The 15,648-nt window shown below is 49.3% G+C and overlaps 1 protein-coding gene across 1 annotated transcript in view; it reads right to left on the bottom strand.

The window, feature by feature from the left end:
- Nucleotides 1-15,444, bottom strand: part of RPTOR (regulatory associated protein of MTOR complex 1) — a 303,099-nt gene extending 287,655 nt beyond the window's left edge. Inside the window, exon 1 of the mRNA XM_084751163.1 lies at nt 15,282-15,444. Coding sequence (XP_084607289.1) covers nt 15,282-15,443 — 162 coding nt within the window. The 5' untranslated portion in view covers nt 15,444. The remainder of the gene's footprint in view (nt 1-15,281) is intronic.
- Between the last annotated feature and the right edge of the window lie 204 nt (nt 15,445-15,648).

Genomic DNA, 15,648 nt, shown 5'->3' with positions numbered 1-15,648 from the left:
CACCTTTAATCCCAGCACTCGGGAGGCAGAGGCAGGTGGATTACTGTGAGTTCAAGGCCAGCCTGGCCTACAAAGTGAGTCCAGGACAACCAAGGCTACACAGAGAAACCCTGTCTCCAAAAAAAGCAAAAAATAAATATATTTTTTCAAAAGTGAAGCACTACTGAGGAAAAGTGAGGTCCAAGGAAGCCACCACAGCTTATAAGACAACCAACTACTGCCGCTCTAATCTACAAAACGGTAAGTGCTGTGACCTATGTCCTTAATCCACCCAAAAACTCCTTACAAAAACAATGGAACAGGGGCACACCTGCAATCCCAGCATGGGGAGGCTAGCAAAGGGGAACCAAAGACAGCCTAGGCTACACAGCAAGAGCCTATTTCAAAGCACCAACCAAAAGAATTAGAAAAGGCGGAGAGAGAGGAGGGAGGAAGAGAAGAGCAGGACAGAGCAGAGGAGCAAGAGGAGGAGGAGGAAGAAAGCAGAGTAAACACGTCCTCAGCCAATCAGAAGTCCGGTAACACGCTGCAGCAGACCCAGGCTGAAGGATGACCTACATTCAAACTCAGCTACACAAAGAGAAATAAACTGAAAACAGAAATATACAGGAAATAAAAGGCACTTTCTGATTTTAAAAATGTGTTTAAAAGTAATCAACTGCTTAATAATAAAATAATAACATTCGTGTGGGGCTTAAAATGTGCAGAGTTGGGGGCTGAGAGATGGCTCTGAGGTTAAGAGCACTGGCTGCTCTTCCAGAGGTCCTGAGTTCAATTCCCACCAACCACATGGTGCTCACAACCATCTATAATGAGAGCTGGCGCCCTCTTTCTGCTGTGCAGGAGTACATGCAGGCAGAACACTACATATATAACAAATAAATAAATCTTTATGCCGAGCATGGTGGTGCACGCCTTTAATCCCAGCAGAGGCAGGCAGATCACTGTTAGAGGCCAGCCTGGTCTACAGAGTGAGTCTTGGACAGCCAAGGCTACAAAGAGAAACCCTGTCTCGAAAAAATAAATAAATATTTAAAAAAGAAAAAGTTCAGAGTTAAAAAATACAACATCCTCAGCACAAATATGGAGGGAGAGAAGCCTGTCACTGTCCCCCGCTCATGTCACTAGAAGTCTTAACAACCTCAGCAGCTGGTGCTGCTTACATGAGACAGGAAGTAACAGAGGACCTGATACAGGGTAACCTTTTCCTTTACAACTAATCAATATTAAGATAATCCCAGGGGCTGGGATGTGAGGGGCAGAGCACTCACCTCGTGTCTGCTAGGCCCTTTGTCCTATGTTTAAATAATAATAGCACACTTACAGTACAGGGAAAACAAAAACCTAAAACTCCATAAATAAGCCAGGCAAGTGGTGCACACCTTGAATCCTAGCACTCCGGAGGCAGGCGGATCTCTGTGAGTTCGAGGCCAGCCTGGTCTATGAAGTGAGTTCCATGACAGCCAGGACTATTACACAGAGAAACCCTATCTTTAAAAAAAAAAATCTTGTGTATACACACCTTCTAAAAGACATAAATGGGATCACAGTGTATCAGTCTCTTCTGAGTCTTGTTTGTTTTTAACTAAAAGCCTAATTTGAGAAGTTCCCACAACAGCACATGGAAAATACACCCCTTCCGTCCTCACCACTGCACGATCTACTATCTACTGCACTCTCTTCACACAGTGCCTTCTCTGAGAACGAGCAGCAGGTTACTGGAATTCAGCAGACGCCAAGCAAAGGGAAGGAGGAGAGCTGCAATAAGCATCCCTATAAAAGGCTGGGATAAAAGCTAGTTTTCATATTGTCTTAGAGTCATTACTCCTAGACTTTAAAATAGGCTCACAATTGAATAAAGACAATTGTATAAAGTCATTCCACTTATGAAAATATTCATGCTACTTTCAAAATACATCTCTATGCATAAGTCACCAAATAAAGGAAAATCATCTACACAATCAACTATAATCTACTTGCATAAAATTCTTCCCCATCAGGGACAATCTGACCAAAGTTTCTGAAATATTTAACTATGAGAAAATTATCAGTAACTCCCAGTAATAAACATATTACCAACTGGAGTCTGCTATCTGAAATTAGGAAGGGCCAACAAAACATTAGCACAGCCCTACTGTATCCACCACAGACGCAGAAGAGCTCCTCCCATACAGACACTGACATGGAGCTAACTGCATGCGTTTGTGTTTCACTGAATGTGTTTGTTCAAAAAGCAAGATCAAGAGCCTGAGACAGCTCAGAGGGTAAAACAAGCACCTTCCTCACAAGCATGGGGCCTGAGTTCTGACCCCAGCACCCACATAAAAGAGTAGGGTGTGGCTGTACACTTGCAACCCCAGCACTAGGAAGGCAGACAGTTAAATCCTGGGAGCTCACTGCTCAGCCAGCCAAGCCAATCAGTGAACTCCAAGCTCTGTGAGACCCTGTCTCAAAAGACAAGGCAAAGAGCAATAGAGGGCACCTACGTCAGCCTCTAACCTAGACACACACAGGAAAACAAATCACAAGGTAAAGAGCAACTCCTCAGTGGGCTGCCTTCCTGAGTGACACACACTGGCAACTTGTACTCTCCACATTGCAGGTCCAGCTCCCCACTAGCAGAGGGAAGGGCAGACTGTACCCTGAGGTACAGAGGGGCACAGGAGGCCTCTCTGGGCATCCAGAGTTGTCCATGTAAAATAAACACCGGCGACACAGACCTCTATGTGCACACCCAGCACCCAGCTCTTGGCTTCTCAACTCCATTCTAACAGAAACTAGGGGCCCAGGAGGAAAGGGGAGCTTCTGAGACCGAGCAGGGAGTGTGCAGAGTGAGTCCGGGACCTGCTGCTGTGCAGGAGAGGAAAGAAGATCCACAAAGGTCAGAAAAGCAGCGAAGGAGCAATAGAGAAGAGCCCTCGATGAACCAGGCAAACACAGCAACAGGTAAAAAAAGAGCAGCGTGAGACAAGCAGGACGGAGCACCATGCTCTGAAAAAGACACAGCCTGGCCCAAGCACAAGGAGACACAGACACAGGCACTAAAATGCACTCGTTAGAAATGTCAAAGTCCACAAACTCATATACAGAGCACAGCAGCAAAGGCAGAGCACACAGGCCACACAGGGCATGCAGGCCACACAGGGCATGCAGGCCACGCAGGCCACGCAGGCCACACAGCTGGTTCTCAGGAGGCTGAAGCTGGAGAAGCAGGAGGAGCCGCAGCAAGGTGGTACAGACAAGTGGACAGAGGGACGGCCAGCAGAGGCCCAGGAGCCAGCAGAGAAGAAAACAGCAGTTGAAATCTTCACTATGGCTTTCAACCTGGAGAGTGGAACAAACAGCTCTCCAGGTGCGGGTGGTGATAACAGCATAACACCAAAGTTTGGAGCTTCGGGTCCTTCCAAGGCTCACGTGTTGAAGATTTGTCCTCCCCTTGACACTTTGGGAACAAAGATTTTAAGAGGCAGAAGCTAATGAGAGGTCTTCTGGTCAGTGGGGCACGGCCTTGTACTTGCAGGGCAACAGACCTCAGGCCCTGCGCCCTCTTTTCTCGGCCCAGGGGCAGAATATGGCTCCATGCGGCTGCTCTCCTATCACAGGCATCAAGCCAGCTGTGGGTAACAGACTGAGAGGCCAGCGCCATGAGCCAAAAGAAACCCTTCTCTTCCTAAGTTACTGCTCCTGATATTTGCTACAGTAACTAAAGTCCATCACACACAACAGTGCAAACATTCTCAGTGTCATGGTGTATCTAGACAGAGCTACAATCTTGCCATAGTAAAGAGAAAAAAGAAAAGAAAGAAAGAATCAGAGGTTGGGAAACGCAGTCCCCTTTACTCTCAGTGTGTGTAACTGTAGTGTGGTTGTAAAACCCAGGCCATTTGTCTAAATCTAAAGGAAAAGCTCCGTTAGATTCAAGTACACATACTGAAGAGTAATCTTGAATTCCCTCCTCTGTAAGGAAGGCTGGACTGGGGAGGGACAGAATGCTAAGAAAGGTAATCCCTGACACAGCCAGACACTCAGGTGAGAACAGTGAACCATTCAGGAATGGTAGGCACTGGTTCCTTTTTCTAGTGCCATGATAAAACACCATCACCAGAGCTAGGCATGGATGGTGATGTACATCTTTAATCCCCGCACTCAGGGAGGCAGAGGCAGGTGGATCACTGTGAGTTCGAGGCCAGCCTGGTCTACAAAGCGAGTACAGGACAGCCAGGGCTACACAGAGAAACCCTGTCTTGAAAAACCAGAAAAAGAAGAAAGAAGAAAGAAAAACCTCACCATGACCAACTTAGGCCACTTCAAGGACACACCTCCTCCAACAAGGCGACACCTCCTAGGCCTTTCGGAACAGCTCCACCAACTGGGGACCTTGTATGCAAACATATGAGCCTACAAGAGCTGTTCTTATCCAAACCACCACAAGCTAGTATTAAATCCCTGTGACAAATGGCCTGGGTTTGTAACTACAGTTACACGAGAGGGTCCTTGCTCTTAGGACACACTGAGAGTAAAGGGGACAGCATTATCAGCTGGCCCTTCAATGATGCAGGGCACCAAACCATGTGCCCCACATGTACAGAATCCCCAGGTACATGGGAAAAGAAGGAACAGCCCAGAGTCTGAGGTAACAGTATGTGGCACTGGTCTCCAATTCTGTAAGTCTAAAATTTATGTCACAATTTAAAAATACAAAATGTCATTAGCTGGAAACAAAGACACATCTGAAAAAAGTAACGATAACTGGGTGAAATTCACACCAGTTATCAGTGGCTGTCTCCTGTGCGCTCCTTCCTGTTCTGCCTCTAGAGGAATCAAGTTCTCTGCAGTCACACCACCCAGGCCTGACAGGTTCAAGGCTTAAGAGCATGCTACAGCATTAACAGCAAATGCCAAAGAGTTACTGAAATGGCATTTCCCCTTATTTATAAAGATGTCAAATTCCTGCTCTACTGAAACAAGTATCACTGGCCACCAAAAAGCCTTCCTAATGTCTGGAGTAGCAGGAGGGTGAGTGGGCAGTCTAGAATGCGCACACGCATGCGCACACACACACACAGGAGCCACGTGCTCCCGTGCTCAGGCTCTAGTTCATCTCTACCAGGTGATAATGAGGAGGAAACGCTTCAATCCATTTTGGGATTCGTTCACAGCACGCTGTTGAAAATAAACATGGCACTTTTTTTTTAAAGCAGATTCTTTTAACTCTTGTGGATGATACTCTGACTCCTGAGACTCACATGAGACACTTGGGCCAACCGCATGAGGAACTGACTCCTGGACAGCCGGCACATACAGACATATCCCTGCCAGATTCCTGGACCAGACCTCCCTCAGGTCAGCTGAAGTCACTAGCATCCTCCTCTCTGCTGCAGTTACCTGACTCTGCACCCTCAGCGGCCCCCTCCGCTGGCCCTCCACCTCCACTGCCACCCTTCCCAACCACAAACCCAGGTCTGACATTCCCCGGTTTGCATGTTAACGTTTATCTGTGATAGGTTCCTGCTTCATAGCAAGGATCCAACACAGGTGACTTATCTGATCTGAAATCCAAGTATTCCTGGCAACAGAGTCACTCTCACCTGTAAACATCATGACTGACACACTCATCAGTGCCATAATTAGGTGCTCTTGGAGCATCGTCGGCAGCAAGGCCCAGAAAGCAGAGCACACTAAACACTAAACCCTCTGGAATTACTCAAGACAGCAAGCAGAGCCTCCTGCATACTGAAGGCCAACTGCAGTCTCCTCACAAGACCCTCCTGGGCAAGTAAGCTATGCCGTGTAACTAACACACACACACACACACACACACACACACACACACACACATACACACACCAAAAGAAGACAAGTCTAGAACTATGAAGGGAGGGCTTTGGTGGTTGCTATGAGGCTACGTGCCAGGCACTGGCTGCACAAGCACATACGCTTCACAGGCACACCTCAGCTCCAATTCAGAGACACCAAATGTCCTTGCACGAAGATATTAGAGTGGTAGCTGGGCAGTGGTAATCACGCCTTGGAGGCAGGAGGATCTCTGTGAGTTCGAGACCAGCCTGGTCTACTGAGTAAGTTCCAGGACAGCCAGGGCTACGCAGAGAAACCTTGTCTTGAGAAGTAGATATAGATGATGGATGGAGGGATGGAGGGTGGAGGGATGCAGGGGTGGAGGGTGGAGGGGTGGAGGGGTGGAGGGATGGAGGGTGGAGGGATGGAGGGATGGAGGGATGAAGGGATGGAGGGTGGAGGGTGGAGGGGTGGAGGGATGGAGGGGTGGAGGATGGAGGGATGGAGGGATGGAGGGGTGGAGGATGGAGGGATGGAGGGATGGAGGGGTGGAGGATGGAGGGATGGAGGGATGGAGGGATGGAGGGTGGAGGGATGGAGGGGTGGAGGGTGGAGGGATGGAGGGTGGAGGGATGGAGGGATGGAGGGATGGAGGGATGGAGGGGTGGAGGGTGGAGGGATGGAGGGATGGAGGGGTGGAGGGATGGAGGGATGGAGGGATGGGGGATGGAGGGATGGAGGGGTGGAGGGTGGAGGGTGGAGGGATGGAGGGATGGAGGGTGGAGGGATGGAGGATGGAGGGATGGAGGATGGAGGGATGGAGGATGGAGGGTGGAGGGGTGGAGGGATGGAGGGTGGAGGGTGGAGGGATGGAGGATGGAGGGATGAAGGGATGGGGGATGCAGGGGTGGAGGGTGGAGGGATGGAGGGGTGGAGGGATGGAGGGTGGAGGGATGGAGGGATGGAGGGATGAGGGATGGAGGATGGAGGGATGAAGGGATGGGGGATGCAGGGGTGGAGGGATGGAGGGGTGGAGGGATGGAGGGATGGAGGGTGGAGGGATGGAGGGATGGAGGGTGGAGGGGTGGAGGGATGGAGGATGGAGGGATGGAGGGTGGAGGGGTGGAGGGATGGAGGGATGGAGGGGTGGAGGATGGAGGGATGGAGGGATGGGGGATGCAGGGGTGGAGGGTGGAGGGATGGAGGGGTGGAGGGATGGAGGGGTGGAGGGATGGAGGGGTGGAGGGATGGAGGGTGGAGGGGTGGAGGGGTGGAGGATGGAGGGGTGGAGGGATGGAGGGATGGAGGGATGGAGGGGTGGAGGGATGGAGGGATGGAGGGGTGGAGGGTGGAGGGATGGAGGGGTGGAGGGATGGAGGGTGGAGGGGTGGAGGGATGGAGGGATGGAGGGTGGAGGGGTGGAGGGATGGAGGGATGGAGGGGTGGAGAATGGAGGGGTGGAGGGTGGAGGGTGGAGGGATGGAGGGATGGAGGGATGGAGGGATGGAGGGGTGGAGGGATGGAGGGTGGAGGGGTGGAGGGATGGAGGGATGGAGGGATGGAGGGTGGAGGGGTGGAGGGATGGAGGGATGGAGGGGTGGAGGATGGAGGGGTGGAGGGATGGAGGGATGGAGGGTGGAGGGGTGGAGGGATGGAGGGATGGAGGGTGGAGGGGTGGAGGGATGGAGGGATGGAGGGGTGGAGGGATGGAGGGATGGAGGGTGGAGGGGTGGAGGGATGGAGGGATGGAGGGGTGGAGGGATGGAGGGTGGAGGGGTGGAGGGATGGAGGGTGGAGGGGTGGAGGGATGGAGGGATGGAGGGTGGAGGGGTGGAGGGATGGAGGGTGGAGGGGTGGAGGGATGGAGGGTGGAGGGGTGGAGGGTGGAGGGATGGAGGGGTGGAGGGATAGAGGGTGGAGGGGTGGAGGGATGGAGGGATGGACGGTGGAGGATGGAGGGATGGAGGGATGGGGGATGCAGGGGTGGAGGGTGGAGGGATGGAGGGGTGGAGGGATGGAGGGGTGGAGGGATGGAGGGTGGAGGGGTGGAGGGATGGAGGGTGGAGGGGTGGAGGGATGGAGGGTGGAGGGGTGGAGGGGTGGAGGGATGGAGGGTGGAGGGGTGGAGGGGTGGAGGGATGGAGGGTGGAGGGGTGGAGGGATGGAGGGATGGAGGGGTGGAGGGATGGAGGGATGGAGGGTGGAGGGGTGGAGGGATGGAGGGATGGAGGGATGGAGGGATGGAGGGATGGAGGGGTGGAGGGATGGAGGGGTGGAGGGATGGAGGGATGGAGGGTGGAGGGGTGGAGGGATGGAGGGATGGAGGATGGAGGGATGGAGGGTGGAGGGGTGGAGGGTGGAGGGATGGAGGGGTGGAGGGATGGAGGGTGGAGGGGTGGAGGGATGGAGGGATGGAGGGTGGAGGGGTGGAGGGATGGAGGGATGGAGGGTGGAGGGGTGGAGGGATGGAGGGATGGAGGATGGAGGGATGGAGGGTGGAGGGGTGGAGGGATGGAGGGATGGAGGGTGGAGGGGTGGAGGGGTGGAGGGATGGAGGATGGAGGGATGGAGGGTGGAGGGGTGGAGGGATGAAGGGATGGGGGATGCAGGGGTGGAGGGATGGGGGGATGGAGGATGGAGGGATGGAGGATGGAGGGATGGAGGGATGAGGGTGGAGGGGTGGAGGGATGGGGGGATGGATCGGTAGGTAGACAGACAGACACACAGACAGAAAACAGTAGAATGAGCGGCACAGCCTAGGTGAGCCCTTTGGTCTACACTAACGTCAGCTGGTCACCTGATCTCCCCAGCCCTCCTCCTAGCTTCTGCCAGCATCCCCCTTTATGCTCTTAAAGAGTCTCTGAGTCCCCCGAAGAGTTTTTTTAATGAGTTACATTCATCAATACTTTCTGCATTAAAGGGTAAAACATTTTAAAGTGTAATATATTATGAATTAATTTAAAAGTAATTACAAACTCATTATTTATGCAAACAACTAATATTTCTATGAAAAATAAGTTTATTTTCAAAAACCACGAGTGAGACACGTGGTTGCACTCTACGTGTTGGCCTCTTCCCCGATAGCCAGAGAGGGCAAGAGGAGCCGAGGACGCCAGGAGCGGACAAGCGGCTGCTCACTAAGTGCACTCCATGTAGTGTTGAATCCACCTGACGGCTATGAAGACACCGGAACTACACCCCACACTCAGGCCCTCACTGAATACTGTAGCCTGCGGCTATGAAGACACCCGAACTACACCCCACACTCAGGCCCTCACTAAATACTGTAGCCTGCGGCTATGAAGACACCAGAACTACACCCCACACTCAGGCCCTCACTAAATACTGTAGCCTGCGGCTATGAAGACACCAGAACTACACCCCACACTCAGGCCCTCACTAAATACTGTAGCCTGCGGCTATGAAGACACCAGAACTACACCCCACACTCAGGCCCTCACTAAATACTGTAGCCTGCGGCTATGAAGACACCCGAACTACACCCCACACTCAGGCCCTCACTAAATACTGTAGCCTGCGGCTATGAAGACACCAGAACTACACCCCACACTCAGGCCCTCACTGAATACTGTAGCCTGCGGCTATGAAGACACCGGAACTACACCCCACACTCGGGCCCTCACTGAATACTGTAGCCTGCGGCTATGAAGACACCCGAACTACACCCCACACACAGGCCCACACTGAATACTGTAGCCTGCGGCTATGAAGACACCCGAACTACACCCCACACTCAGGCCCACACTGAATACTGTAGCCTGCGGCTATGAAGACACCCGAACTACACCCCACACTCGGGCCCTCACTGAATACTGTAGCCCTGTGGCTATGAAGACACCCGAATTACACCCCACACTCAGGCCCTGAATACTGTAACCTTGTGGCTATGAAGACACCCAAACTACACCCCACACTCAGGCCCTCACTGACTTATTGGTTCACTAGACAATAATAGAGATGGCTCAGTGGTTAAGAGCTGCTCTTCCAGAGGACCTGGGTTCAGTCCCCAGCACCCATGTGGCAGCTCACAGCTGTCTGTAACTCCAGTCCTAGGGACCTGACACCCTCATTCAGACACACATGCAAGCAAAACACCAATGCACAAAAAATAAAAATAAATAGATTTTTTTAAAAATAAAATATATGTTTCAGCTGGGCATGGCGGCACACGCCTATAATCCCAGCACACAGGGAAGCAGAGGCAGGTGGATGTCTGTGAATTCCAGGCCAGCCTGGTCTACAAAGCCAGCCCAGGACAGCCAACCCTATCTCAAAAAAACTGTGTGTGTGTGTGTGTGTGTGTGTGTGTGTGTGTGTGTGTGTGTGTTTCAAATATGGACATATTCCATGTGTGTGTGTGTGTGTGTGTGTGTGTGTGTGTTTCAAATATGGACATATTCCATTCTACAGTAGTCAAAAATATAAAAATAAATATATAAATAAGCCATTCACACGTTCACATCATGCTCTTGATAGAGAACTCTTTAAGTATCAGGACTGTCAACTGCCCAGAGGTTTCCAAATTCTAATTTTCATTTGAAAGCTCAAATCTTCTGACTGGCAACAAACACTGTCGGATATTTTCCATAAGATGGCAGCTCACTTGGCTTTTTAAGGCAGGATCTCACTCTGAATCCAGGCTGGCTGGAAACTCAATCACTCACTGTGTAGCCCAGGCTGGCTATGAACACACACGCCTCCTGGACTCACCCTCGCAGGTATGAGCCACAATGCCTCTTTTAGGACACCAGTTCTCAGACTTCCACTCCTCATACAATCGGACCGAGCATCCCCACCCGCCCACTTTCCAATGGGAGAACGAATGCTGCAAGATCGGGGCACAACAGTAGACAAGGTGGGGAGACGGACACACAGCTCCTCTGCCAGCAGCCCAGGAGCGACTCATGTTCAAGTCTAACTCAGTGTGTCTAGTTACCTGACAACTACATTCCCCAAACACTAGACAGGTGTGTGTGTGTGTGTGTGTGTGTGTGTGTGTGTGTGTGTGTATATGTATGTATGTGTGTATACATATATGTGTGTGTATATATGTGTGTATATATGTATGTGTGTATATATACATATACGTGTGTATATATACACATATGTGTGTATATATATGTATGTGTGTATACATATGTGTGTATACATATATATGTGTGTATATGTATGTGTGTATATACATATATGTGTGTGTATATATATGTATGTGTGTGTGTGTATATGTGTGTGTATAATGTGTGTGTATGTGTGTGTGTATATATATGTATGTGTGTGTATATACATATATGTGTGTGTGTATATATGTATGTATGTGTATATATACATATATGTGTGTGTATGTGTGTGTATATATATACATATATGTATGTGTATGTGTGTGTATATATACATATATGTGTGTATGTGTGTGTGTATATATACATATGTGTATGTGTGTGTGTGTGTGTGTATATATATAGTTCCCCATATATAGAATTAACCAAAAGACATCTAACTAAAAGTAACTTAGTAAAGAAAATATTAACAGAGCACTCAAAAACCAAGACTGATTGAAAACAAGGAATGGGAGAACTGGGACTGAGGGTGGGCATGCACTATAGCTGGATGACAAAAACCTCTTAAGAGTTGTCAGCCAGCTGGGAGGTGGTGGCGCACGCCTTTAATCCCAGCGCTTGGGAGGCAGAGGCAGGCAGATCTCCATGAGTTCGAGGCCAGCCTGGACTATAGAGCAAGTTCCAGGACAGCCAGAGCTGTTACACAGAGAAACCCTGTCTCGAAAAACTTTTTAAAACAAAAGAGTTGTCAGTCAACTTTGGTGATGTCAATTTTAGAAATCAACAATAAAGGTACTAGATAGAACACTAATAGGTAATTATTAATAAAATACATTTTTAAATAAATTAATAATCCAGGCACATGCATTTAATCCCAGCATTTGGAGGCAGAAGCAAGTGGAGAGCCAGCTGTGAGTTCAAGGCCAGCCTGGTCTACATAGTGATTATCAGGCTAGCCAGGGACATAGAGTGAAAGCCTGTCTGTGTAGCCTTGACTGTCCTGGACTCGCTTTGTAGACCAGGCTAGCCTCAAACTCAGAGATCCGCCTGCCTCTGCCTCCCAAGTCCTGGGATTAAAGGCATGCACCACCACGCCCGACCTTAAAAGTATTTTTTAAAGGGGCTGGAGAGATGGCTCAGAGGTTAAGAGCACTGGCTGCCCTTCCAGTGGTCCTGAGTTCAATTCCCAGCAACCACATGGTGGCTCACAACCATCTAAAATGGGATCTGATGCCCTCTTCTGCCATGCAGGTGTACATGCAAATAGAACATAAATACACACACATACACAGACACACACACACACACACACACACACACACACACACACACACGATTTATTTATGTGAGTTTCAGGCCAGCCTGGTCTACAAAGAGAGTTCTAGGACAGCCAGGGCTATTTCACAGAGAAACCCTGTCTCAAAAACCAAAAAAATTAATTAACTAATTAATTAGTTAATTAAAAATCTCTTCTATAATCTTAAAATTTTTTCAAAAAACAAACAACTAGCCATGGTGAAAGACGTCTGTAAGCCTGTACTCCTAGCACTCAGGAAGGCTAAAGCAGGAGGTGTGCTGCAAGGCCAAAGCCAGCCAGGGTTATGTAGCAAATACAAAGGCAGCAGCCACAGTTATAAAACAAGACCATCTCAAAACAAAAAAAAACCAAAAAACAGCCTTTCAAACTGGGTGGCAAGGTGACCATATTTAATCCCAGGTGTTCACAGCCTGGTCTACACAGTGTACACAAGGAAGCCCTGTCCCACCCCCACTCCCAAAAGGGAAACTTTCTAGCTACCCAAAAAGAGCAGACAAGAGAGCTCACTAAGGCCCAACGGCCTCATCAAGTGCGGCCTACACACCCTTCCAGAGAAACCAGCAGCCAGGGGCTCACACAACTGCTGCCTGCGAGCCTGACCCACTCCTCTGCAATCTGGCCGCTTCCTTCATTCCTGTTAGCTTCCAACTCTTCCCACCACTTGACTTTACAGCCCATACTCAGGAAGGACGTGCTGAGAAGGCCCCTCAAAAGGCTACCTGAGAAACAGAGTCGACAAAGACTCTAAGACACCCAAGTCTCACAGACTTATGAGAATGTTAAGTGATGATTTCCTTCTTCATTGAACAGTTTGAAAAGGCCAGAGGCACCAAGTTTTCCTCCCTGATCATCTAAATAGAAAACTCGAGAGGCTAAAAAAAAAAAAAAAGAAAAAGAAAAGAAAACTCAGGAGTTACTAAGATTCTTAGGGCTTCCATTTTTATCCCCCACCCCCCAGGGGTTCCTCTGTATAGCCCTGGCTGTTCTGGAACTCACTCTGTAGAGCGGACTGGCCTCAATCCAACTCTGTCTCCTGAGTGCTGAGATCACACCCCACCACCACCCCCAGCAAAAAAAAAAAAAAAAGAAACAAGAAATGAAAAAAAAAAAGCACTGAACAGTGGAGTGTGGCTTGGCAGAGTGTGGCTTGGCACGCACCGTGAACTTGATCCCTAGCACCACATAAAGCTGGCACACACCTGTAATCCCCGCACTTGGGAGGTGGATGCCTGAGGACCAGAAGAAGTTCAAGGTCATTCTGACTGGACAGCAACCCAGCCTGGTCTACATGAAACCCTATCCAAAGATATCCATTAATGTGTTTTTTGTTTTGAGGTTTTTGGGGGTTGTTTCTGTTTTTGTTTTTTGAAACAGGGTTTCTCTGTGTAGCCCTGGCTGTCCTGGAACTCACTTTGTAGACCAGGCTGGCCTCAAACTCACAGAGATTCACCTGCCTCTGCCTCCAGAGTGCTGGGATTAAAGGCGTGCGCCACCACTGGCCAGTTTAAAACAAATTTGTATTTAAATATTACAATCAAAAACCTTTTATTTCAGCCCGGCAAGGTGGCGCACTCCTGTAATCCCATTACTCAGGAGGCAGACGCAGGTGAATCTCTGTGAGTTCAAGGCCACCCTGGACTAAAGAGGGAGTCCAGGACAGCCAGGGCTACAGAGACACCCTGTCTCGAAAAACAAAACAAAACAAAACTCAAAACTCTTTTATTTCATTAGTACTGGAGATGTCCATAAAACAGACTTGATGCAGCCTCTCTCAAGCATCAGCTTTACTCCTTACCTTGCTTTTACTCTTCTCGTTTGAGACAGGATTTCAGGCTGTAATCCAGGCTGGCCTTGAACTGACTGGTGATCCTCCCTCTTAATGCCCCAAGAGTGCTGGGATTACAGGCATGATCTACCATGCCCAGCCCAAACTGCTTTTGACTGAAACAAGTTTCCATAACTGGGTGTGGCAGCACATACCTTTAATCCCAGCCTCTGAGTTCCCCGCCAGCCTGGTCTACAGAATGAGTTCCAGGACTGCCAAGGCTACACAGAGAAACTGCGTCTTGAAAAACAAAACGAAACAATTCAAAAACCTTCTAAAATTTGGCTACATCAACAATTGAAACACCGGTCACTGCTAGAACTATGTTAAGTGTTCAACAACATAACCTTTCTAAAACAACCATTTCCTGAAAACACACATTATCTATTAAAAAGTGATACATTATAACACCAATTTTCTCTTTTATACTGAACCGTTCACACAAATGAAAGAAGCCTAGAAGGAGAAAACAGTTAAAAACAGAACAAAACTTGAGTGCCCACTCACAGACAAGAGATAGTGCTGGGCCACCCTTTTGTTAGGCCAGGAAACCGGCAGAAAGGCGACTGCAACAGAGCGGGCCGGTGTCTGCGCCCATGACACTCCGTCCCACACCGTGAGAACCGCTAACCCTAGACCCCAGCGCCAGCCTATCACATACCCCTTGCTCAATAATTTCCACTGAAGAAATTCTGTCTCCAGGTTACAACAACAAGACGCCACATACATGGATATGAAACCTGCTGCAACTTTAAAATAACTTTGCCTGAATTTGTTATTGGCTAAACATCTCCAAGATCCTGTTTCCCAACGTACTGGACCAGATACCTGTATGCCCTTCAATCAACCTGGCTATTTGAAAGGGGGAAAAAAAAGACTACAAAAGTAATCATATAGGTGAAAGTATTATTTCCCAAACTGTCTTCCTCTAAGTGCTATTAAGTGTATTAAAAGGCATATAAGTATCTGTGGGAGCAATAGTTCCTCATTTGTTGTTTGGTTTTTTGTTTTGTTTTGTTTTGTTTTCTGAATTAAAACTTCGTTTGAATTGATGCTGCCCAGTGAGTAACGACTAGCCATTAGCCATACCAGCCCTATCGCTTTTCAACCAAAACCAGAGCATGGAACAGCTTCTGATTTTTAGTTAACGTGCAACACGTGGCTTCGAAACACCAGCACTTTCCCTACGGAGGCTGTTCTTGCTCAGAACTTTCTCAGTCGGAAAAACTACCAAGTCCAAACGGCGCCACGGGAACCCACTTACCCGGTCCTTCATTCTCCAGCTCTGCGCTAGGGACTTGGAGCCTTCAATCTTCTCGCAGTGTCTTTTTTTCATAAAAGCCAAAGGCAGGTTCCAATCTGTAAGGTCGGCCTCATCTTCCTCCCCGAGTCCCAGAAGAGGCGACTGCAGCATCTCCGACTCCATCAGGGGAGGGGGGGGAGGGGGAGTCCTGGGCAGCAAGCGCTCGAGAACCTCCAGCCTTAAAAACTAGTGTGTGCCAGTACTGGTAAAAATAAAATAAAATAAAAATACAGGGAACCCGGAAGCTGGGAAAAGAAATTGTGGGGCTCTGGGGGGGGGGGGGTCGACTGTCCGAAGATCCTTGAGGCTAAAACTCGGAGATCCTTAT

This window comes from Acomys minous (assembly GCF_964271855.1).
Source record: "Acomys minous genome assembly, chromosome: 12".
NCBI lineage: Eukaryota > Metazoa > Chordata > Mammalia > Rodentia > Muridae > Acomys > Acomys minous.
The sequence above is the reverse complement of the archived record's forward strand: the minus strand, read 5'-3'. Positions and strand labels throughout refer to the sequence as shown.